The sequence below is a fragment of the Dendrobium catenatum genome, unplaced genomic scaffold, assembly GCF_001605985.2.
Source record: "Dendrobium catenatum unplaced genomic scaffold, ASM160598v2 original_scaffold_101648, whole genome shotgun sequence".
NCBI classification, from domain to species: domain Eukaryota; kingdom Viridiplantae; phylum Streptophyta; class Magnoliopsida; order Asparagales; family Orchidaceae; genus Dendrobium; species Dendrobium catenatum.
The window spans coordinates 168,139-193,769 of record NW_021420086.1 but is presented as its reverse complement, the minus strand read 5'-3'; the positions used below and the strand labels follow the sequence as shown (position 1 = coordinate 193,769).

Sequence of the window (25,631 nt, the reverse complement as noted above, 5' to 3'; positions counted from 1 at the left end):
ATTTTATAGTTATTAATATTTCATGCCAGAAAAATTACTAAGATAGAAATTTTAATATCTTAGAATTTAATGATTTTGGTCTCATTGGATTCATCATCTTGATCGATTTGATTGCACTATAATCACGCAATATTTGAAAACCAATTTGTTATTTGATTTATAAGCTTCAACTGTTTGATTTGAGTTCATTTATACTCGGATCTTATCACTTTTAATGTTGTTAGGATTCCTAAATTTGATTCAAAAAATTTGCAACTCTAATATTATCTTCTGACTCATGCTAATCAATTGAATTTTCAAGATACATATTAAGTTATATTTTATTTAAAGTCATTTGCTTTATAATCATGATGTGATAATTCATATTTAAACGAAATATAATTTGAATAAAATTTATTTAAATTTTAACTAATTAAAATTATATTAAGCTGTTTTTAAATATTTAGAACTACTTTAATTAGAATCCTTACTAATCTTCTTTTTTTTATGACTTTTCTAATTATTATTTTGCAAACAAAGGGTTAGGCTACTTTTTGGATAACTTCTTTAATTCCATGGAGATGGAATCATCAATTGGCGAAAAAAAGCTATCAATATCAAAACATATATAGGCTTCATCTGTGACAACTTTTTTAATGTTTTTTAAAATAATTTTTTATTCTAATTTTTTTTTTGCAAAAAAAAAAAAAATTGAACTGAAAAAATTGCTTTATAAAGCAATACAAAAGCTCCCAAAGGAAACAATGATTGGTATTAATCGGCCCACAAACATTTCAATTGTCGGTACTGTTTCTAACAATTACAAATCAGAAGAAATCATCAGATCATACGCATCTTCATTCTGATCTCCATGTTACAATTAAACCTAATTGGCATTTTTACTGAACATAATAAAAAAAAATTTAAAGAAATAAAAAAAAATCCACAAAAAAATTTTAAAAAAAATCGACAAAATAAATAAAAATTTAAAAAATCGAAAAAATAAACCATTCTAAAATATTAAATGTTGTATAACACTGTGAATTGTTTGATTAATTGTAAAAATAAATATAATAATTTATATTTTTATGTTTGGGAAATATAGAACTTCATATTGATACTATGGGATTTGGAGCTGTGGGCTATGGCCAGAGGCAGAGGAGATACCATCTAAGTAGATTATAAGGCAGTGAATTTTGAGTTCATTCAAAAATGGCAAATTTGAAAATTCATAAAAAGGAGCTTTTGGAATATTTTAAATTCCTTAAAATAATAATTTTTATTTATTTTACTATAAATAAAATTTAAAAGTTCAAACATTTCTTTTATTTATTCATTCAAATGAAGTAACCACCAAACTATCTTTATCTCCTCCATTGATATAACTAACAGCTACCCATGCAGCCTTCCATTTCTTCTACTTGAGAAGCTAGCAGCCTCTCTCATGGCAAACTACGCATCAATTTCTTCATCTTCTCGTCTACTGTCAAACCTCTTCTTTCTCCTCTTCATCATCTTCCTCTTCCTGTTCTCATCATCTCAAGCTCTCCTTCCAAAATCAACAAAGCCCATCTTCAGAAGATTCATTCTCACTGATCAAAATAAGTCCTGTAATTTCATAAATCTTGAATCCGACAAAGCAAAGTGCGACTTCTTACAATCCTCCAACCAATGCAGCCCGAAAGGCTACATAAATTACCTCCACCTCTACTACTGCTTCTTCAGCCATCACCTGCATCCTCTAGGCTTGACCGTCTTACTTCTCTGGCTCATCTTCCTCTTCTACCTCCTCGGAAGCACCGCCGCTACTTCTGTTCGAGCTTGGAAGGTCTCTCAAGACTCCTCAAGCTTTCTCCGGCCATCGCCGGAACGACCCTTCTCTCGCTCGGAAATGGCGCACCCGATGTTTTCTCAAGCATCGTATCCTTCGAGGAAGGGGGCGGCAGCGGCGCCGCCTGCGACTTTGGCCTGAATAGCATACTTGGAGGAGCTCTGTTTGTGACTACTGTAGTTGTTGGCGTTGTTAGCGTTTTAGTAGCGCCGAGGAAAGTCGCGGTGGAGAAGACCGACTTCGTAAGGGATGCCTGCTTCTTGCTGCTCGTTCTGTTGAGTTTAACGGTCATATTGGTTGCTGGGAAGATAAACGTTTGGGTTGCCTTGGCTTTCCCTTTGCTCTACCTGCTCTATGTTTTGTCGGTCTGCATCACTCATCTTTTTGGAGGAATTGGGAATTTTGTAAGTTTTTCCAAAAGCACTTCTGATAAATTTCCGGTATCTTTTTATGGTCAATTTAGGGGTTTTCATATATTATAGCTGTCCTAAAATTTGTAAATTTTAGAATATATCCAAATCAGGTTTTCTTTTAAGAGCACAAAGAATATCTTTTGTACACTAAAATTTATAGAGATGGAATTTATTCATTATCAAATATTGATCATGATAAAACATAAAATCATTAAATTTATTTTAATAAGAGATAAATTAAACAAAACTAATTAAAATTTCTATTAAATTAATTTCAAATGAATTCAGCAATTTAAAGTGGCATCCATTTTACTGAAAAAAAAAAAATCTATTTTTTGTGTAGCACTATTTTTTATTTTCTTGGTACATTATCATCCTCATAATTTTTGTGAATTTGAGAGCACTGTTTCAATTTTCTCTTTAGTATTGAATTCACTACACAATGAAAAAATATCCAACCTAACTTCATAATTAAAGATTCCTGAAAAATAATTAATATAGGCTTATAATTGATACTCTTAATATTCTTCTGAAGGAGGAGAAGCTGACCATCTTCGACGCCGAAGCGGCTACCGAAGAACTTGAAACCCCTCTTCTAACCACGATAAAACAAAATCAAGAAACCAATAGTACAGGCCGACGACTGAACCTCATCTCTGTAAAATATCTTCGTCTTCTCAAGCTCGCGCTCGATCTCCCAAGACGAATAACCATTCCTGACGTCTCCGAAGACCGTTGGTCGAAACCCTTCGCCGTTACATCCGCCGCAATGTCGCCGGTCCTCTTAGCAGTTCTTTCTTCCTCAAACCAACTTCTAACGGGCGCTCTCGTCGGCTTATTCACCGGCATCGCCGCGTTCTTTACAACGGAGAGTCAAAATCCTCCGACCAAATTCCGGCTTCCGTGGCTCACCGGCGGCTTCCTTATGAGCGTGACGTGGACTTACGTCACGGCGAAGGAGCTCGTCTCGCTTTTGGTCTCTATCGGGACCGTGATTGGGATCAGCCCGGCGTCGCTTGGGTTGACTGTTTTAGCATGGGGGGATTCTTTGGGGGATCTAATGGCGGCGGCGGCGATGGCGAAGGGAGGCGGAGACGGCGGGGTACAGGTGGCGGTGTCGGGGTGTTATGCGGGGCCGACGTTTAATGTGCTGGTGGGGTTAGGGGTTCCGATAGGGATGTCGGCGTGGATGACGTGGCCGGCGCCGGCAGTGGTAGAGATGGATTCCAGCGTGTTTGAGACGGTGGGGTTTTTGGCCGGCGGGGTGATGTGGGCATTGGTGATTTTGCCGAGGAAGGGGATGAGGCCGGATAGGGTTTTGGGCTGCGGGTTACTTGCGATTTATATGTGCTTTTTGACTGTGAGGCTTGGCACCTCGGTTGGTCATCTTCCATTATAATAAAAAGCACTTTATATTTCTTTTGTTGACTATTGGGATTTTTTAAATATTAAATTCATTTAAAGATGAATAAATTTTATTAATAATAAATTAAATTTTTATTTTTTTTTACTAAAAAATTATTTTATGAAACATAAAAAAAGCCATCCCAAAAGAAACCTAAGAGATGGATCAAGAGGTACCTGAGCTAGGTCAAGGCTCAATGAGCGAAATGCAAAGCTGAAAAATTAGGAGAAATCTTGAATGGAAAGAGAGGGGATGATAAAAAAAAGTACTTGCATGTATTTTTTTTCTTTTGAGCAGTATAATAATATTTTAAACTGATGAGTTTCCGATCAGCTTTAAACACTCGCCAAATAAATAAGTCAATTATAACAAATCTTACTTAGCGTGATAGTGTTTGCAAAGGACCGGTCCAACATCACCATAACAATGAGTGACAATGATCCTCTATGGAGAAATTATTCTGTGCGAACACCCGACCGTTCGGAGGCAAATCAGAACGCGTCACGTCACCTGGTTCATAGCGGTACACAACAAAAAAAAATGACGTGACGTGTTCTGATTCGCCTCCGAACGGCATCCTTATCTGCACAGAATAATTTATCCGCTTGTCTAGTCTCCATCCCAAGTCGTCCTCAAGAGTTGGCCGATTAATCTTTATTCAAGTACTAAATGAAGGGACAGCCTTAGTCAGCATGTTGGAATCATAGGCATCCTTCTGATAAAAAGTTGCAAATTTCATCATTTGTGAAATTAGGGCTTCACATGATTCAGTCTATGCTCTTTGTTACTTCATAGTCCCCTAAGATTATTTTTATCAACTTATCTAGCTAGTAAAGCCTCCATGCAATCTGCTTATCACATAAAATAATCAAATCACTTCTCCATTTTTCAACATTCAATATTTAAGTTATCTCATTCATGTTTTCATTCTTTTATATAATAGATCAAAAATATGTAAACACATCACATCAATATATTATCTTCTAATAATATTAAATGATAATTATTAACACCTTTTAAGCTAAGATTATATAGCATATATTCAATATTTATTTTAGTAATTATAAGGTCATTCTCCTTGAAACAGTTTCTTTATTGTTCTAGCACTTCAATAAATGTCCAACTAAATAGAGTTATATCATTTGAAAAAAAAAAAAACCCTTAAGGAACTTCACTTTAAATATCTTTTATAAATATATTTATAATCAATAGAAAAGGATATACTCATATACTTAATATTAAACATTTATGTAAAACAATTAAAAAATTCAAAAAACTCATGGAACACTCCATAACTATTTCTAATATTAGTCAATGCTCCTCGCAGCTGCTTGTCAATACTCCATATATATACACAACAACAACATCAAGCTTTTATCCCACTATGTGGGGTTGATTACATGAATCATTTTTCTCCATCGTCCTACTAATAATCAAACTCTCATTTAAATCTAATAAATAAATGTCATTTCTAATATTTTCTAATCAAGTCTTTTTAGATCTACCTCTAACTTTCTTAACATAGACCAAATCTAAAGCATCTACTTTCATAACTGGGTCATCAGAAAGCATATGTGACCAAATCATCTAAGGCGACTCTCTCTAATCTTATATTCCATTGGAGCAACTCCAACTTTTTCATGTTTGTGCATATTTCGTATCCCATCTCTAAAAGTAAAGCCACTCATCCACGTGAGCATCCTCATCTATGCAACACTTAACTTAATATTTTCTCTTTTAATGGCCAACATTATGCATCATAAAACATTGCAGATCTCACCACCATTTTATAGAATTTTCCCTTAAGTTTGAGGTAGACTTTTCTATCATGCAGCAAGTCTGATTCATTCATCTACTTCAGCCATCCAACTTGAATTCTACTAATAATATCCGATCTATTTCACCATCACTCTAAACAATAGACTCTAGATATCTAAAACGTGCACTCTTATTAATGACTTGATCGCCCAAAGTCACAATCTACCGCTATTAATAACATTTCCTCCTTAAAGCACATACAATCAATTATCATAGCACTCAATCATATGTCTTCTCACTATTAATAAAAACCATATTAAGAATATTTCTCTTTTTTCTCTACCTTTCATTGTTACTCGTCTTAACACAAAAATCATTTCATATAGGGCTATCTAGCATGAAATAAAATTAGTTATAAAAAAATGACATAAATTTTTCTAAGACTATTTTATTATTATGTCCAACAACTTCATTGTATAATTCATAAATTTGATTATTTTATAATTAGCACAATTTTGAAAACATCTTTGTGTTATAAAATATCAATATCAAAAGACTTCTCCAAGCATTCCACATCCTCTTAATTTTACTAAAAATATTTGTTTCCCAAATCATTGCAATATCCTCAACTCTCCAAATCTCAATATGAATCACATATAGATGTAAAGTCTTATCTTTAAGCATCTTTTGCAAATCTAATTTCACTCATTTTTTTGGATCAATTTATTACATTTTTCAATAAATTATTTCTTATGCTCTCCAAAAAAAATTTCGTTAAAACTCTCATATAATAATTCAATAAAATAATATTTTGGTTTTTCTTTAACAAAAATTCTACTATCATCACTTTTAATGCTTTCATTTTGACCAAAATTCCTAGATCACTTATCTCTTTAGACATTCTAAATATCTAATTTAGTACATTCCTTAATACCAAGCATATTAAATAAATTAAAAGAAATTAAAACTTTTGCTTTACTCAATCCTCTCTTTACAAGGCCTAAATTTGCTTATAATCATTATAAGCTTAAATAATATTCAATCTTTGCAACTTTTTTAAAAGCACAATTATTAATACCTCTTTATTACATCATTAGTTCTCCTTATCAATCCATGAACTATTTAGACTTCATTTGGGACAGCTTTCATATTATTTTTTTAAAAAGATTTTTAATACAAAAATTTCTTTAACTAAAACTATTTGTGCTAGAAAACTGATATAGAAAGTTGTAAGAAAACTCTCTCAAACCAAGCCTTAGTCCCTCATAAAACTTCTATAATAATCCTCTTAATGGAGCTAGTCATCTTACATCAAATTTGGATCAAATAAAGAATTACAAATTGCCTATCCTAATAATTCATCTTAAAAAATAAAAAATTTCACACCATTGAACTTCTATCCCCTTGATCGATTAAATAATGAATTACAATTTGCTTATTTTTTATAACCTTAAAATATAAATACATAATTAAACAAATTTTGGCTAATTTTATACAAGCTTACATAAGACATATAAGTTGCATACCATTTAAGCACAGCTTAAAACGATATTTCTGAGTGGTAAATACAAGCATGCAGCATGCTCCATAAAGAAAAAGATATTAGGGCAGTGTTACCTCAGATGGTGATCATTGGCTTGATTAACAGAAGTAGGCGACAACACACATCAACTCTTTTGTCAGATCCCGTATTGACGAGTTTTACGCGCTATGTTATGCTCATCAGCAGCACTAGCATACAAATTCCATGAAATCGTGTGGCCCTCGTAAGCTTCATCAGGAACCTTGGAGAAATTATTAGGTTCGGACACCTGACAGAGAGAATCATTCAGATTTCTCTTTGTCTACAGTAAAACGTATACGTTTTGACTGTAGATAGAGAGAAATCCGGATGATTCTCTTTGTCCGGTGTCCGCACCTAATAATTTGCCGGAACCTTGAGCCTGGTTGCCTGAGAGGAGGTTCCAAGCAGAAAGTTGAGAAATTATTCAGATTCCTGCAAAATAAAGCTGGCATCAACTTGCTGGTAGGGCCAAGTTTCTTGGAAGCTAACTGCCTTTACATGTACAGAGAAAGATGATGAATTATAAGCTAAGAAACATCACGTTCCTGAAAAGCATTTGTTGGCCTTAGTCTAGTTCGAATGAAAGATTTCAGAGGGACATACTAAAACAAATTATTGCTTCTAGATCTCCTCTCAGATAGATAAAAGACTTCATTCGAAGGAGTTTATGGCGATGTGAATTACATTAGGAACTCTGTTAAGGTTCTCCCTGAACCGATCAAACCGGCCCAGGTTGGGCCGGTTCACTTCTATAGGAGGCGGGCTAAGCCACCTCCTTAGAAATTGCCACCCAAGCATATGCCCCTCCCCCTAGGGCGGCAAATAGAGAGAGGGAAGGGGGCAACTAAGGCATAAGGAGGTTATTTTGAATTTGGTATATTTTAGGAAGTTTTTATTAGGAAGATATGTATTTAAAGAGCATGAGAAGTTAGGGTAAGGGCATGCTTGATTATTGTTTCTCTTGGAGTTCTCTTTGGTGACTTGGGCTCTAGACTCTTCGTCTAGAGATTGGGAGAGAACAATCCTCCTCTCGAATTGAGGATCAATTGTATCTTTGCTTTGTGCTTGCTTTGATTTGATTCCTATAATGCAATCTACTGTTTTGGACTGTTTCACCAAAGTTCTTGAATTTTTCTCACTTTTTTTATCAATTATTGTTAGGTTTGCTTGTAAACTCAAATAATTTTCATTAGGATTACTTACAAACTCGAGTATTTCCTATCAAACTCACACTTATTAGCACCGTCTTAGAACATAAAGCTTTTTACTTCTTCATGATCTCCTCTCGACATTCTTGTTATTCTCACAGTGAGGAGAAGTTCTCATTAACAACCTTTTTTCCTCCAATTAATCGCATTCCTACAAACCACCCACTATGTAGTTACAGCCGGCGCTTGTAAGTGCTGGAGATTTTGGATCAGATGGAGAAGGCTGGCCACTTGCTAAACCATTAGAGGATCTGCCCACAGAGTGGGCTACAATCACTCTTGCCCATTTTATAACATCTCCCATTCGTAAATGACTCTATTAAATTCAGAAATTGAACTTCACGCATTTATTGCTTCATACCACAAATAATTGAGGGGATTGATCTTCTAAAGGCTATCCAAACCATGCAGCCTTACATGGTTAGTATGACTAGGGATGTGGTCAAAGGGTCAACCCAAACCCGATTCAATTTTTTAAACGGGTCGAATTGTTGAACTTGAACCCGACCCGCTTTAAGTTCGGGTTGACCCTAACCCGAAATTTTTGAGTCGGGTTCGAATCGGATTTTCGGGTCGTGTCAAATATTGACACCCCTAAGTATGCCAAAAACCAAAACCACTATGCATAACATGTGATAAAAATAGATAAAACTTGGTGTTTGCATACCTTGTACTTGTTTGGATTGCATCAGGTTGAGCATTCTCAATCCCTTTTAATGATGTCATGGAATATCTATCGAGAAGATTGCGCGAAACCTTCTTCCCACTTGTATTCAATTAACTTGAATAAAATTAGTTGACCTCCAACTATAGGTGAATGAACAAATCAAATTTGTCTTCTGGTCAAACATAATTCTCAGATTTTAGCTAGCCAATGTCCAATTAGGTCCTGTCAATCATGACCATTGCTAACAATCCAAGCCTTTAAGGAATCACTCGCAAGCCACACTCTTTGAAATACTATTGAGAGTACTAAAGATACAGTTAACAGGAGAAAAGGAATCACAATATAGAGAAGAAAGGATTAATCACAAACATATTGGGTCAATCTAGACACCTTATATGAAAATCATGCTACCAAGAAGCTTATCGAGTATATGATCAACTTTAAAACCATAAAGGATTTAATAATTACATCGCATGTAATTAACTCGAACCCTCCAATTTCTAAACATAGTGATGATCAGGATACTTGGCAACTTTATAATTCATATGAGAGTACATAAAGTATTTGACTCTTGAGTGGATATGAGGTTTCAAATTTTATCTACTAAATGGAGCAGAAATCAAGAAAAAAAAAATCTATTGCTCCCCTATATTCACCAGGTTTCAAGCAAAGCAGCTCAAATAAGTCTTTTGTAGTCTTCATGTTCCTATATATTTCATATTCTAGGCTATGATGCTATTTTTATCTTATGTACTTCATCTTGATGTATTCATATATTTTCTAGTTATAATATTTTGCTTAAAAGAAAAAAAAAACTATCGCAATCTCGACAATAGTTATTGTTGCCCCTGAAACAAATAAGATTGGTGATATTTACCTAAAAAAGAAAGTGATAAAAAGTATGTACACCTTACTTGATTTGGTCATCTAAATTAAATTTTACAAGTGCTTGCCATATTTACTCTAACCAAAAATGCAAATATACACATTTTACCAACTTGATTTGCTGATCTGAATTATTTTTTCCTTGAAATTCTGAATTAATTTATTCAGAAGTTTAGTTTTGGTCAATACTAGAAACCCTAAATGACTTCATAAGTTTGGTTATTAACTCCTCAAGGCCCTAAAAAGGTCGGTTGGCTATGTATGCCACACACATCTTTTAATTGATAGGTGTTGTATGGTTATCAAGACATATGGCCGACATAATTTATGGATGATATAGGGTTGGCTTGCTTGGCTAACCCTTTTTAAAATAAAATAAATTAAATTAAATTAAATTAATTCTCAAGGCCCTACAAAAAAGAAGCCAATGATATTTAGTCCCAAAAATACAAGTTAATAAGATGATCACATAGTCTGTAGCTATCATCACCACCACTAAAAAACCAATCTTTAAGAACTTCTCACCCTTTAAGTTCAATCATTCATTCCAAGGCCTTCAGTTCTTTTGATTAGTTTAGTCATACTTTAAAAACATACATCAAGAATTATTGATCTATATTTTATGGTCAAACATCCTTCTAGAATCACATAACAATCTTTATAAAAGGATATATCTTTTCTTCTTATTTTAAGAAAGTCTATTTGTGATACGGTAACTCTGCTTTTCAAAGTAAGTGTTTTTCTCATTTTTAAACTGCGTTCCTTATTGGGGGATCACCTTCTACTACAAATTCACATATAGAGTCGCCAATCACATTTAATCATCCATATCATACCTATAACATGTCAAAGTCACCAATAATTATGATTTGTTCTGAATATATTAGTTCTAACAGTTCATCGTCCTGTTCTCAACTTTTCATACTATCGTCTGATCCAAATAAAGAATAATAAGTGTGAATGACAATTATATTCTCATAACTAAGAAGAGGGATCGAGTCAAGCTCAAACAAGCTAACCTCAAATTGAAATCGAAAATTTCACTTTCAACTTCAGCCAAGTCTGATTCGAGTAAAAAATGATTAAATTTGAGACAATTTTATAATCAATTCCAATTAAGTCCCTGTATTTAAAAAAATATATATGTGCAGTTACTTCTACATAATTGTCTTTCATAAAGTTAAGCATAACAAAATTACACATGAATACATGAATTTTTGTCTTACTTTCTCTTTTACCTATTTTGTTAAGTTTTTAGGCCTTCTCTGTATTTTTAAATGAATTGAATTGATTTTGAGTTGAATTAAATAAATATCGAATGAGCCATTTTAATTCATAGAAAATTTATTTGGATTTCACATTGATTAAATTTTGAGAAAGTATCAAGTATTTTTTGAATAATTTCTAAATTTGTTCCTAGCCATTAATAAAATAACAATCACTTATCACGCATAATAAATTTAAATAGATTTTTTTGCCTCAAATAATAGAATAAAGCTGATATCGATTATGCAGGCAACCTGTCACTAACCTTAATAACTTCAACAATTTGATCTTTTAAATCTAAATCAACTACCAGCCCTTCTTAATTCCTATTTTAGTCATGGTAACAAACACTAACTTAGAAGCCTTCCCTAATGTCTTTGATTTTTTCTCCCTCTTCATTTAGCCTTATGCAATATTTATTTATTTCTAATCAAGTCATCTAAATCTCAAATAATTCCCATTCAAAGTTCACGAGTTCCACTCCTTTTTAATGCTTGTCCTATGCCATAGTTCAACTTGATTGCTCCTAACGTATCTATGAATGCATTTCCTCTTAAACTTATCTGTAAATAATGTCGATATGTGATTCCATACGTCATCCATGGCACGAAGTCATTTGACTTTGCAGCTGCACATCGAAAGGTATACCATTCCAATGCAGTAAAGCCAAAAATAATAATGATTAGCACATTAAACTCATTAATATAAACAGATTTAACCTACTAAACCAGTACAACAACAACAAATTCTTTATGCTCGGATAATCAAATTATAACTCAAGGTTAAAAACCTGATATAGATAAAATGGCCGAAATTCTCAATAAGAAAATGTGAAAGAAAAACATAACAGAACATCGCCAAAAGCCCTAGAACAATCCAAATCCTCTAATTCGAAAACGTTGATTCTCAGATATTACGAAACCCTACAAGAAGCTGAGCCTAAACACATTCCAACCCCAGAAATCTAGTTTCAAAAGGACACCCTAAAACCTAATGATATTGACGGTGACACAAAGGTAAAGAAAATCCAGAGCGAAGAAAAAGACAGAACGCAACAAGCTGAGAACAAAAGAAAAAACAGAAAGGAATAGCGACGATCCATGTATAAACATTTGGAGCCACTTTGCACTAAAATTTCAGTTACTCTGTCAATTGAATAGCTCAAAACGACGACTGTAAACAATAATGGATACCACAAAGAGAGATGGAGAGATCGCACTTCCGGCCAAATTCGGAGCCGGCCGCCGCCCGTAGGAGGTTAAGAACCATTGACCACGGAAAACGACGGGAAGATACTGCTGTATATATTATTATTTATCTCGAACCACATAAATTTTGTTTTTTCAGAATTTGGCTGGATTGATCAAATAAGTAAGGAATTTACTTACTGAAAACTCAAAATAATTATATATATATATAGAAAAGAAAATGAGAGAATGAAGGAACATTCGAAATCTCATAAAAAAGTGTAAAGAGATACACTGGGCAAAAAAATGGACTTAAAAAATTAAGAGCAAACGAAGCAAATGACACTAGAAGTCGCCAAAAAATTATTCTGTCGGATGCATAACGTCGTTCGGAGACCAATCAAAATATGTCATGTTAGCGATATCGAGCCGCGGTACCCAACAAAAAGGTGACGTGGTGCATTCTAATTGATCTCCAGACAACGTTTGTCATCCACACAAAATAATTAATCCCAAAAAAATACCATAAGGCTTAGAAATAGGAAATGGAATCCACAAAACCACCAAAATCTCAGGTTGTGTTAACTGCCATCATAGAGTTATACTTGTTTAACTCTTGTTAAATTCGAGCTGGACTCGTGAAATAATTTAAAATGTTTACTATATATTTTATTAAATTATTTTAAAATTAGATTTTAAATATATTTTAATTTAAACAAGTGACTTGACAAGCTTATAGCAGAGCTGAGTGGTAGGAAAGAAATATAAGTGGTATATTTGATATTAAAATAATATAAGGTGGTATGCATGTAATATTAAAGTTTTAGGTGTTAGATATATAAATAAGATGTTATAAAGTGGTATGTATGTAAATTTCCCAAAAAAAAAATACATCAATAAATAAATACTGGCCAAATTTTTATCAAGATAGATTAAAAATTTTAATTCAGTACACTTACATGATATATATATATATATATATATATAATGAAAACAAATGTCATGAAATATACAATAAAATAATGAAATATAAATATGTTAATAAATATTTAAATTTATCTTTTGATCAGGATATCTTAATCTTACCTAACTTTTGCCTTCTTACTTTGTATTCGCGTCGCGGTTCCCATTTTTTGAATAATGTGCTCCAACTCATAGCATATTCTTCCAATTTCGGTGAGGAATTTTTACTTCTGATCTAAATGAGCTCTTTTGCAAAATCTTTGACCGAAATTGATCATTTTGCTTTCTTTTGCAGATTAAGTAGGCAACCTTCCAGATCCCAGAGGTATGGGGAAAGGAGCGGGTTGTATGCCAAGCAAGAGTCGGCCGCCGGCGGGGGCCGCGGAGAGCTCTGAAGCCGACGTGAAGATTGTTGCCCCGGTTCCTAGAGAAGAGAGGAGCGTTGAGATCAAAGCAATCGATAACACTCCTCCTCCGGCTGAGGTTAAATTGAAGATCTTTATCGTATTCTACTCCATGTACGGGCACGTTGAGAGCTTGGCAAGGAGAATGAAGAAGGGGGTGGATGGGGTCGATGGCATCGAGGGATTCCTGTATCGTGTGCCCGAAACACTTTCTCAGGAAGTTTTGGGGATGATGAATGCGCCACCTAAAGATGAGGATATTCCGGTGATAACTGCTGGGGAGCTGACGGAGGCTGATGGCGTTCTGTTTGGGTTTCCGACGAGGTTTGGAAGCATGGCTGCGCAGATGAAGGCTTTCTTTGATAGTACGGGGCAGTTGTGGAAGGAACAGAAGCTTGCTGGGAAGCCAGCTGGGTTCTTTGTGAGCACTGGAACACAGGGAGGAGGGCAGGAAACAACTGCGTAAGATTTATTTAAGCATTTCCATAAAAGCAACTCCATTTCATATTTATCTCATTTTAAAGAAGATCGAATTCTTTTTTCAGTTATGATATCAAAATTTTAATGGCACATAAGAAATCTATGTTTTGATTGCGTAAAATAAAATTTCCATATAGTTTTTTATTATTTTCATACTTAGAGCTGCTAAATATCATATTTTTATGCATGGAATAGTATTTTATGTAATACATTTCAGGTTTAGTTTCCACTTCCCCAGTAATAGGCCATTTTTTAAATGAATTGGATGATCCAACTATCACATTCATACTCGGAGAGTTGCTTAAGACCTCTTTCTTTTTTCATTGGATCTTGGTCTTAGCAGCAGGAAAGGGTCATGTGACCTTATGAAGACAGAAGCTACTCCTCCCCTGCTAAGACCAACTGAGGAAAGATGTCTCACTTTGGAGAAATTATTCTGTGCGGAGACCGGACGGCAAGAACTGTCCAAATTTGTTGCGCTTTAGCTATTCTTTTGCTGCGCTTTTGTATTTACTCAGCAAAAGGGCAGCAAATATGCATTCATAAGTACACTTTTGATGCACTTGTGCTGAGTTTATGCAAAAGCGCAGCAAAAGGCAGCAAATATTCAATTAGTAGTATATTAGCTGCCCTTTTGCTGTGCTTTTGAAAAACTCAACAAAAGGGCAACATATATGCATTCATAATTGTCTTTTTGCTGTCCTTTTGCTGAGTATTTATAAAAGTGCAATAAAAGGATAGCTAAAGGGCAGCAAATTCGGACGGTTCTAGCCGTCCAGTCTCTACACAGAATAATTTATCCTCACTTTGACACCTTCCTAGCCTGAATTGTACATGTCATGTCGGGGCTATGACAAGACTATGAACCCATGGTGACAGCTTAACAATCTACTATATTCACAACTTAGTTTTACAGTTTCATTGTGAGATACAAAGCATTTCCTGTGCACATTTTTGTGAAGAATCGAAGCAAAAATGCCATATTCCTGTTGATTTTTCTGCTTAGATGTTGAAAGTGTGTCTGCAGATCTAGAAGCACTTGCCCTTGCATTGCTCTCTCTATGAGGTTAATACTTGGGATTCCCTTAGAACTTTGGTTTGGTGATTCCATTTAGAAGACTTGGTTATCGCCATTATCCAGACCTACATGAAGTTTGAATACAGAAAATTTTTGTCCAATTTTCTGTATATCCTGTTCATTTTGTATCTTTATTAACTGGGCCTAGTTTAGGAACATAGGCGGTTGATAAGAATTTTTTGAACCCTTTCAACCTTAAATGGCATAGAAGGCTTTCCCACCTTTTCATGCTTATATCTGATTTAGGAGAGATTATTATGTGCGGAGACCGGACAAAGAAAATCATTAGATACTTCGGTTGTCTCTGGGAACATTAAAAGCATAGTGTTTAACATTAAAGCGCTTTTACTGTTTACAGAAATAGACCAGACGGTTCTCTGTGTCCGATTTCCGCACGTAATAATTTCTCCTGATTTAGTGTCATTTAACCATCTTGCTTTCAATTATATAAAAGCTGTGAATGATCACTAGCTGGGTAACGTAAGAGAAGAAAACTCCTTATACCTGCTCACTTATACCATTTTTCCACCCTTCTTTGTCAAGCACATGGTCTGTCTCTTCCATGGGCACCCTTCTCTGTCACACAAATGGCCCCTTTCTTTTGTCTCCCCTGCTATGGTCCTAATTCCTTTACTCGTAATCCATTGTTATTCCATTCAAGAACTTTGTATATGATCATTTAGAAGACTTGATTATAGTTCAACCATTTTCTTGATGAAAGATTCGGTTCAGCTTATTGAGGATGATTTTAAAAAGAATAGTTTGTCATATTGGTTGTTATTTTTCCATTATATTGCATAGTTTAATAAATCATAATTTATTAAAAATATAGATCAAAATGAGAACTTCAAATGATTATTTTTCAAAAACCAATATTAATAGTCGGTTTGTCGAGAAAGTATTCTATGCGGAGACCAGATGCAGAACGCCGTCCGAAGACCAACCAGAATGTGCGCCACATCAACAGTACCGACCCGCGGTACCGAGCAAGGGGTGGCGCATTCTGATTGTTCTCCGGGCGACGTTCGACGTCTGCACATAAAAACAATTCTGTGGGGGCAGCCTTCTCAATGCTCGCCTTTCAGACCGTCATCACATTTTATTTGGCTATTGCTTTTGTGCTGTTTTTTTGAAATTCCTATCGGATGCTGCATTTTTACAACGAAATCTTCGAATATATTGTAATCGATCGGAAGAAATCTGTTTTCTATTTTTTCAATTCTGAAGACTTAAACTAGACCTTGCCTAATTTTCTAATTTGCAGCTGGACTGCAATCACCCAGCTAGCCCACCATGGAATGCTATTTGTTCCAATAGGTTATACTTTTGGGGCCAATATGTTCACATTGGAAGAGATCAAAGGAGGTTCTCCTTATGGTGCTGGAGTCTTTGCAGGTGATGGCAGTAGATTGGCCACTGATGTAGAGCTTGATCTTGCAGAACACCAAGGAAAATACATGGCCTCCACTGTCAAAAAGATAGTACAGTCTTAGCACAATCAAATCAAATCTCTGCTGAATCTCCATTATCCATTAATTCATAGATTTATTCTTCTCTGAGTATTTTTACTTTTCTTCATATGGATGTCAGCAAATAAGACCCTTACGGTCGGTCTCTCATTGCCTTTCTTTCTGTCTTTCATTCTTGTTTGTGCTTCCATTGGTCTTCATTGCCTATGATTGTTATAAACCAACAAAGTTAATGTTATTGATAATGCCCTTTGTGGCTTCTTTTTGTTTTTTGTGTGGAAGTGAGGAAATTTGTGCAAGAAATTTAGAATGTTTTTTCTTTTAGGTTTCATTTGGGATGGCTTTCTTACAGCTTCTTAAAGCAGCTTTCTAGTAGAAAAATAAAAATTTTCTATTAAAAAACTGCTTTAAGAAGCAATAAGAAAGCCACCCCAAACGAAACCTTAATTTCCCATCAGAAAGGTGCAAAGTCAAATTTTTGCAGCAGCTGCATTGTCCATAGTATATGGGGTCAAATTTATATGATGATAGTTGATAAATGTGGTACTTGTTAGGTTAGATGATTCTTTTGATGACTTATGGTCATATTGATTTTGACTTGTTTGATTTTTAAAGAAAATGATAAAAATAGTCATTAACCAAATTTTTATTGAGGAATGAGTTTATTTAGTAGAATGATGGACATAAACATACATTTGGAACTTGTTGGTGAATAAAATAAAGAAAGTCATACTAAGCTAAGATAAGCTTAAAAAATTATTAATGGAATAAAATTTTTATTTAAGCTATAATATTAATATATTTTTATTCAAATAGATTAAAATCAAATATTAAAAAATACAACAATTGATATATTTTCATACGAATTATTCAAATCATCTAAATTTATTTTCATTGGATATTTTTTGACCATTTCTATGATATAAATATTTTTCATTGTCCTATTTCTATCTGTATTGAGCAACATCTTACGGAGAAACAACTCATGTAGATTTTAAACCATTATCATTGTTAATCTTGGCATATCTTTATTCACATAAACTCATATTATAAGTGATTGAATAATATGTTTTAAAGCTATTTTGTATATTTAATTTCACTAAATAACATAAACTTGTTAGTGCAATATAGAGGGGAGCCTTCACATTAAAGAGTTTCAGATTAAAAAAAGACCAAAGCTTCATTTGGGGCAGCTTTCTTAAACCTTTCTCAAGCAACATTTTAGTACAAAATTAAAAAAATGTATACTAAAAAGTTGCTTTAAGAAGCAGTAAGAAAGCTGTCCCAAACAAAATCTAAAGCTTCTTTGGGGCGGCTATCTTTATATTTTTAATATGAAAAAAATAAAAAAAAAAACTATTCCAAACAAAATCTAAATTTTTCAAACTCCTTATTCTCACTAACAAAATGCTATATATATATATATATATCCTAGTCTACAAACATATTTAGAAGCCCTAAAAAATGATTTATTTTCAAGTGAAGATAAAATCATCATCATCATCATCATCATCATCATCATCATCATCATCATCATAATCATAATCATCATCATCATTAAAAAGAAGATTAGATTAAATCATCATTATTTTAAAATATTATTTCTATCTTCATGCAACCAAATGAGCCCTCAGACTAAAAAACAAAAATATTAAATAAATCAAATCCCTTAACTTTCCAAGTCCCAAGGATTGATTGTTCTGATTATATGGAAAGAATGTCCCAACCCAGCAAGCTACAAAATCTCCCAGTAAACTTCCAACCCCACAAATGAGAACTGCTTCTTCAGTTAGAAACACAACCTCAAGCCTTTCATTTCACTTCCCTCTGCATCAAAACCCTGAAAATACATGAAAGTTAATCTCAAAATATTACCGAGGAGAAGCAATCGCTGCCTTATTAGGTTTTACTGCTACTAAATTGATCCTCATCTTTCAATTTCTTTGAAGAAGAAGCATCAATGGCAATGTTCCCCAAACCAGCTTCCATTGCCTCCCTTTCGTCCTGCTGTCTCTTCTCCTTATCAGAAACAGCACTATCATCTAAAGATGATGGTTGTTGAATTCTGGGACCTGGATCCAGCCATGAATGGAGCAGAAGCTGAGCAGCTTTTGGTCTCTTCTCAGGAACAAAATCAAGTATGGGTTTAAGGAAATCAGCCATTTCGTTGGCATCTTGTTCGCTGAACTCATATTTTTCCATGAGAACCTTGTTCAAGGGCCAGAACCGAAGGCGATGGATATGCCTCAGGTCTCCATACCGGTTGAAGAAATCGCGGGAATAGCGGCCACCTAAAGCGATCTGAAAGAGATTTTGACTTTTAATATAACACAATGGAGAAAAAAGATTCATGTAGCGGACCCCACGTAATGAGATCAAGAACAGCTCAAAATCTTACCTTGCGAGGCATCATTCCAAGCAGTTCCATCATCAGTGCTAAGTGATCCTGTAGGGAGAAACAAGGTGGTTGATTGTGGTAAAACTTAGTAGAAAGCCAATTACATAATAACATATAAACAAGGAAGTTGAAATTAAATTAAATTATTTTTTTCAGCTACAGTTGATCAGAAGTTAATTGCTTGTAATCAATGGCGTAAGCCAATCTTAACGAAGGAAGCTGAAAAATAAACAATTAAGGAGAAGTATAAGTTTGGGAAAAAAGAATCATGCATTACCAATCAGTTCGAAGGATTTTAATGAGACAAATGGCTCATTTGGTTGTTTGTTGAAGTTAGAACTGATATTTTTAAAAAGATGAGGTTTGTTGGATCTATTAATTGATTTGGTGTAGTTAGACATTGACATTGATTTCAAACTCCATAAACCTCCTCAAAAGTTTGATATGTCTGGGAGACAAAAACAGCAAACACAATGAAAAAATTGCAGGAATATGAATATAAATGGCTAATTTTTTTATTATAACTTCAATAAAAAAAAGATACAAGTGGTCTACAATTCGAGAGGTAGATCGACAATGTCAAACAACTTAGACGCCAATAGGAAGCCCTCACGAAAAGAAAACTACAGTAACTCTCAAATAAAATTCTGCATAAACAAAACTAATCCTAAACTTAACCTTAAATAAGCTTCTCTTATTTCCCTCCGAAAAGTTTGATATGTCTTGGAGACAAACAGCAAACACAATGAAAAAATTGCAGGAATATGAATATAAATGGCTAATTTTTTTATTATAACTTCAATAAAAAAAGATACAAGTGGTCTACAATTCGAGAGGTAGATCGACTATGTCAAACAACCTAGACGCCGCTAGGAAGCCCTCACGAAAAGAAAACTACAGTAACTCTCAAATAAAATTATGCATAAACAAAACTAATCCTAAACTTAACCTTAAATAAGCTTCTCCTATTTCCCTCCAAAATCAGCCCCCCTTTCCTAATATATTTCCCTCTCTAATTTGAATTTTAATTAGGAAATTCTTACTAATTAATTTCTTCCTAAATCAGTCCCACTTTCCTAATATATTTGTCTCCAATTTGAATTTCAATTAAAAAATCCTTCCTAATTAATCCCTTCCTTAACTACTCTCATATGCAATGATAGATTTAACGGGACCCACAAGGAGAGAGAAAGGTCTTTGGATCGTATTTGTCTGGCATTCCTATTATGGATTTTGTTCAATTTGTTGTAAGTAATTATCTTCTTATTTTGTTTTCGATGATTATGATTTCTATGGATTTATCTCTCCAAAATCTATCAAAAATGCATTATATCATGATTTTATAAGCTTTCATCATAGAACTTTTGATATATTATAGATTTGATCATTATGAACAATAGATATGATTTTATTGCATTTTCACCGGTTGAATATGTTTATACAAATTTCTAGGTAAAATGAGTAGGAAAAAAGACATACTGGAAATGGGTTGAAAAGTGTTATATTTTGATTTGATATGATAAGACTGTAAGATCATATGTACTGAAATTATTAATATGATTGAGTTATGCAAGGATGTTTGCTGTTAGTTTGAATCTGATAAGATATATGAATATGATGTACTAATTAATATCAAATATATAATATGATATCCTCAAAATTCATGTGTTCCACTGACGGGAGTTAGTGGATGGAAGATATAAGGAGTTGAAGATTGATTGAGAGTTATAAGGAGTCGGAACAACTGATTCACGTGATTCAAGAGAAGTTATAAGGAGTATACTAATTGAGAGTTATAAGGGGCGAGTGATTAGGAGTCATAAGTGCATAAACAAGATACTCTCACATGAATATCTGATAGAACACTGATTCACTTATATAATTGATTGCACATGATACTCACAAACTCAAGATACCCTCATCTTAATGTCATATACCGATATTGATACTGAAATTGTTATTGATATTGATTATTGATATTAATACTAATTATTGATATGGGTATTGATATTGACACTAATTATTGATTTTCGATATTGATATTGATTACTGATACATATAATGTTACTAATACAGTTTAGTTACTGATACTGAATATTGTTTTTGATATTATGACTATGATTGACAGTTTGATGTGAGCTAAATGGATGATGAGTTTAGATGGAATTGATTGTGTGATAAAGATTGATTGACTAATTGATTGATTAGAGTTTATGATGGAAGAATGAAACAAAACTGACTAAGATATGTTACGTTATACACTGATTATTAATATGGATAACCAGTATAAATACATTGATGCATATATTTCTTTATATAATTTACAGCATACTATTTCTTTTACCTTGCATTGATCTCAATTGTAAGATTTTGATTACTTACTAGACTATGTGCCCATTATATGGTTTTATATATTTTCAAGAAAAAGTAAGAATCCTATGATATGAGGCTTCGAACAACATACATAATTCTTTTCATTGTTCATAAAAAATCTGCAAGCTCTAGCTAAATCGCTAAAATGGAAGACAAATGCAATTCTTCCAATATAAATCTCAGGACGTGACAACGCTCTGCCCATAATGAATTAGATGGGGTGGATCTCTTCCATAGAAAACCTTAAAAGGAGTGGTCTTTGATGTTGAATGGTATGAGGTGTTGCATCAACATTTTACCCACGCAATCCACCTTGTCCAACTCTTCAGCGTGTCTGAGACAAAGCATTTCAAATAGGTCTTTATGCTTCTATTGACCACTTCTATCTCGGGATGATATGTTGTGCTTCTCTTCAGAATTGTTCCCTATAAATGAAACAACTCCTTCCATGAGTGTCTAAAGAACACATTGTCCCCATCTAATACAATGGATTCTAGAAATCCATACAAACGCACTATATCTCATATAAAAACATAGCCATAGAGACCTCAGTGTAAGGTGTTCAGAGGGATGAAATATGCATACTTGCTCAAACGATTCACAACTACCAGTATCACTGAAAATCCCTCCAAATGTAGCAACCCTTCGATGAAATCCATCGTCACCTCCTCCCACACCAGCTCTGGTAGAGCTAGCAACTGTAATAACCCTCCTGGTATCATGGCTAAGGAATTGTGCATCTGACACACATCACATCTTGCTACCCAGTCCTCTACATCACGGCGCATCCCCACCCAATATGGTTTGGCTGATAGCTGACAAAAGTTTTCTGAGCTTCTGAATGTCCTCCAACTGCGTGTGGGCTCCGAAAAATTCCAATTTTTAGGGATGTTCTTCTTCTCTGTGTGCGTGAGTGTGCGTCAGTAAAACGTCCGAATGAGAGGGAGCGTTGTTTTATTTCGTGAGAGAGGCGGTGGGTAAGTCGGCAACTGAGCGGCTGTGTCGTTTGGGTATGTCGGTAGGGATGAACGGTTACAGTCAACACTGCGCTACTATGAAACTTCTGTAATAGCTTGGGTAGGTATCCCGACCCCCTTGGCAAAATTAATCGCCCTTGATGTAGTAGTTGAGTGCCCCTCAATGTGTAACCGAGATGACTGGTTGGGTGCTGCAACAAGTCGACTCTGATCTTCCTCAAACTCTCATCTTGTTCACTCCCTTATCTTAGGGCTTCCCAATCTATGATCATAGGTACTGATAGAGTTGTCAACTGTGGCGCGTCCGTCTTTCGTGATAGTGCATCCACAGCCTTTTTCTCCAATCCTGGGTGATACTGAATCTCTAAGTCATATCCTAATAACTTGGACAACCACCGTTAAAGTTCTTCAATTATCATCCTCTGCTCCAATAGAAATTTTAAACTTCTTTAATTTGTCCTGATGACAAAATATCGCCCCAACAAATAAGTTCACAACTTTTGGATGGCCAGTACAATTGCCATCAACTCCCGCTCGTATACAAACTTAAGCCTCTCCCTGGCAGTGAGCACCTTATTGAAATAAGCAATGAGCCGATAATTCTGCATAAGCACTGCTCCTAATCCTTATCCCAATGCAACTGTCTCTACCACAAAGCGTTTATTGAAGTTCAGAAGTGTTAATACTGGCACGTTGGTCATGGCTTTCTTCAGTTGCTTGAAGGCGTGTGTCGTTGCTTCCCCCCAATTAAAACTATACTTTTTCAGCTGCTCAGTTAGTGGCTATGCTATCGTGCCATACCATCGCACAAATTTCCTATAGTATCCGGTGAGGTCTAAGAACCTTCTCAACTCATTCAGGTTTTTAGGTAAAAACCAGTCCAACATAGCCTCAATCTTGGACTGGTCTGCTGCTACCCCTTCTTTGCTCACCACATGTCTTAGGTACTCCACCCGTGATTGTGCGAAAGAACACTTCTTCAAGTTGGCATACAGCTGGTGCTCCCTCAAAGTTTCTAGCACTGTCCTTAAATGAACCGCATGCTCTGCCTCTATACAACTATAGATCAGTATGCCATCAAAAAATACCAAGACAAACTTTTTATTATAGGGTTGAAAAACCCAATTCATGAGGGACTAAAAGGTGGCTGGAGCGTTGGTAAGGTCAAAAGGCATCACCAAAAACTCATAGTGAAAAAATTGACATGAAGTCGGGGGATGTGCACAAGACAACTTTCAGAACTTATGAGGGTCACTATGAGTTTTTGGTGATGCCTTTTGACCATACCAACGCTCCAGCCTTAAGCATCTCCCTTATGAGCTTCTCTATCTCATATTTTTGAATATGTGAATATCAATACGGTCTGACACTGATAGCAAAAACTACCTCCAAGGCAATGTCGTGCTTGTGCTCCCAGGGCAGTGGTAATCTGTTAGGCTGCTAAAAAACCTCAAAGAACTGTTGTTGAAGTTGTCATACACCATCAAAGACCTCAGCTGTCTCTGAGTCTCGGTCCTCCTCTAGGCTCTACAGCTCCACCAAGTAGCCCAGCCCTGTTCCTTGTATTTCCTTGACCATGGTCTTGAGTGAAACCATGGTTCTGCACATGCCGGCATCTCCTCGTAACACCACCTTCTACCCCTCCACCTTAATCTCCATAGTTAAAGATTTTCAATTTACCTTCGTCTCCCCGATCGCCCTGTAACCACTTCATCCCTAGGATCAAATTAGTTCCTCAAATCCAAAGGAAGAAAATCCTTTACTATTTGTATGCCTTGAAGTGTTAGCATCGCCCTTCTATAAATCCCCCTACTCATCACTTTAACTCCAAATCTCCCTATGTCCACCAACTTCAATCCCAAATGGTCCATGACCCGATTTGAGATGAAGTTATGTATAGCTCTGCTATCCACCAAGATCACAACTTCCTGCTCCCTGATATGTCCCCTCACCCTCATTGTGTGATTTGGAATAAATTTCACCACAAAATTTAGGGATACTTCCACCACATCAAGGTGTAGATACTCTCTTCCTTCTACTTCCTCCATCAGTTCTTCACTATCAATCTCTTCCTCCTCACAAACTATAACAACCTGAGTGTGCGGTCCTTGCACCGATGGCCTGGTGCATATTTCTCATCACAATGAAAGCACAAACCCTTCGCTCTCTTGTCCTGCACCACTGCCTTTGTGAGGAGCTTGAAGTTAGCCTTGGGGCGAACAACTCTTCTCCCTTGGTGCCTCCCTCAGAAATGATATTGTCAGCGTCCTCGGTGTCAATGAAGTTAAAATACTTCTGTAAGAGCCACTCGTAACCCCACTCTTATTACTTCTCTCCATCTGCCTCATACACTTTACTATTTGTGCTAGCTCCATCATCTCCTTCAACCCCCTCGGCCTCAGTAATCGAAAGTCCGCTCGTATATCAGGCTTGAAGCCCTTCATGAAATTTGCCTCTAGGAGCGTGTTAGACCGGTCCACTGGACTGGTCCAGCCGGTCCAGGCGGGACCGGTTCACGGGCGAAAATCGCGAACAGGCGGAGAATCCGCCTCTGGCGGAGAACGAGCGGCCCATCCGCCCCAGTAGAGCCGTTTAGGAAGTTTTTTTTTAGCGTTTTGAGAGGGAAATTTGAACGTAGAGACTGTTTAGGGAATTCCTTTTGATTTGTATGCATTAAATAGTTGATTTTGCTAAGGTTTGGTTATCTTAAATTTGGCTGAAATTTGAGATCTCGTGGATTTAGGTTTCTTTGGGCTCTTGGCGTTGCCAGAGATTTGGGAGAGATCGATCCTCCTCTCGAATTGAGGATCAATTGTATCTTTTCTATTTTGTTGCATCTTCTAGTAGAATACAAGTCTTGCATCGATTCTTCTCACGGTTTTCTCTGGTTTGTGCTGATTTCCTGCTGTGGACAGCAGGTTTTTGCTGTTTTTCCTGCTACAAACAGCCGTTTCACTGCTGTTTGCATATCGATTTGGGTTATGATTGCTTGCGAACTCAAGTATTACCTTAGGATTACTTGCGAACTCAAGTATTTCCTATCAAATTGATATCAGAGCATCGTTTTTGGGACCGTTGGCGGCTGAAATCTTGAAATTTTAGCGGGAGTTTCGTTTCCGGAAAAATATCTTCATGAATCTTGAGAAGAACGATGGCCGGAAAGAAGGTTGACGTCTTGGAAGGAGAAGTCGGCCAATTGAAAGCCGATTTGGAGGAAAGATTCTTCAACCTTCAAAATCAAATCACCTTCAACAATGAAAGGTTGGAGAGGAAGTTCACCGCAATGGAGGAAATGTTGAAGAAACTACTTGAGATGAAAACCAATC

At 35.3% G+C, this 25,631-nt stretch overlaps 3 protein-coding genes, 1 long non-coding RNA gene and 1 other non-coding gene across 5 annotated transcripts in view; 3 read left to right on the top strand and 2 right to left on the bottom strand.

Annotated features, from left to right (window-relative positions):
• Positions 1-1,509: 1,509 nt before the first annotated feature.
• On the top strand, positions 1,510-3,638 carry LOC110116092 (cation/calcium exchanger 1). The gene is made up of 2 exons (XM_020849556.2): positions 1,510-2,214; positions 2,759-3,638. Exons 1-2 carry the CDS (start codon positions 1,651-1,653, stop codon positions 3,620-3,622), a joined length of 1,428 nt encoding a protein of 475 aa, XP_020705215.1. The 5' UTR covers positions 1,510-1,650; the 3' UTR covers positions 3,623-3,638.
• Positions 3,639-6,649: 3,011 nt separating this feature from the next.
• On the bottom strand, positions 6,650-12,262 carry LOC110116259. The gene is made up of 2 exons (XR_002305428.2): positions 12,170-12,262; positions 6,650-7,382 (listed from the first exon to the last, which is right to left on the bottom strand). It is a non-coding gene; the product is annotated as an uncharacterized LOC110116259 (long non-coding RNA).
• Positions 9,951-10,076, top strand: LOC114578639. The gene has a single exon (XR_003699631.1). It is a non-coding gene; the product is annotated as a U11 spliceosomal RNA (small nuclear RNA).
• Positions 12,263-13,255: 993 nt separating the features above from the next.
• On the top strand, positions 13,256-16,822 carry LOC110116081 (probable NAD(P)H dehydrogenase (quinone) FQR1-like 1). Its single transcript, XM_020849539.2, has 3 exons — positions 13,256-13,339; positions 13,422-13,992; positions 16,353-16,822. Exons 2-3 carry the CDS (start codon positions 13,454-13,456, stop codon positions 16,579-16,581), a joined length of 768 nt encoding a protein of 255 aa, XP_020705198.1. The 5' UTR covers positions 13,256-13,339; positions 13,422-13,453; the 3' UTR covers positions 16,582-16,822.
• Positions 16,823-18,126: 1,304 nt separating this feature from the next.
• LOC110116209 (SRSF protein kinase 1) overlaps positions 18,127-25,631 on the bottom strand; it is a 34,265-nt gene continuing 26,760 nt past the window's right edge. The window contains exons 3-4 of the mRNA XM_020849710.2: positions 18,956-19,003; positions 18,127-18,858 (exon numbers count right to left, since the gene is read on the bottom strand). Of these exons, the coding sequence (XP_020705369.1) occupies positions 18,457-18,858; positions 18,956-19,003 (450 nt within the window). The 3' untranslated portion in view covers positions 18,127-18,456. The remainder of the gene's footprint in view (positions 18,859-18,955; positions 19,004-25,631) is intronic.

Bases quoted from the DNA above. Each gene is read 5' to 3' on its own strand.
- LOC110116092 (XM_020849556.2), top strand. From the start codon at position 1,651: ATGCAGCCCGAAAGGCTACATAAATTACCTCCACCTCTACTACTGCTT. The intron at 2,215-2,758 runs GTAAGTTTTTCC...ATTCTTCTGAAG, and splicing joins TTGGAGGAATTGGGAATTTT to GAGGAGAAGCTGACCATCTT.
- LOC110116081 (XM_020849539.2), top strand. From the start codon at position 13,454: ATGGGGAAAGGAGCGGGTTGTATGCCAAGCAAGAGTCGGCCGCCGGCG. The intron at 13,993-16,352 runs GTAAGATTTATT...TCTAATTTGCAG, and splicing joins GGAGGGCAGGAAACAACTGC to CTGGACTGCAATCACCCAGC.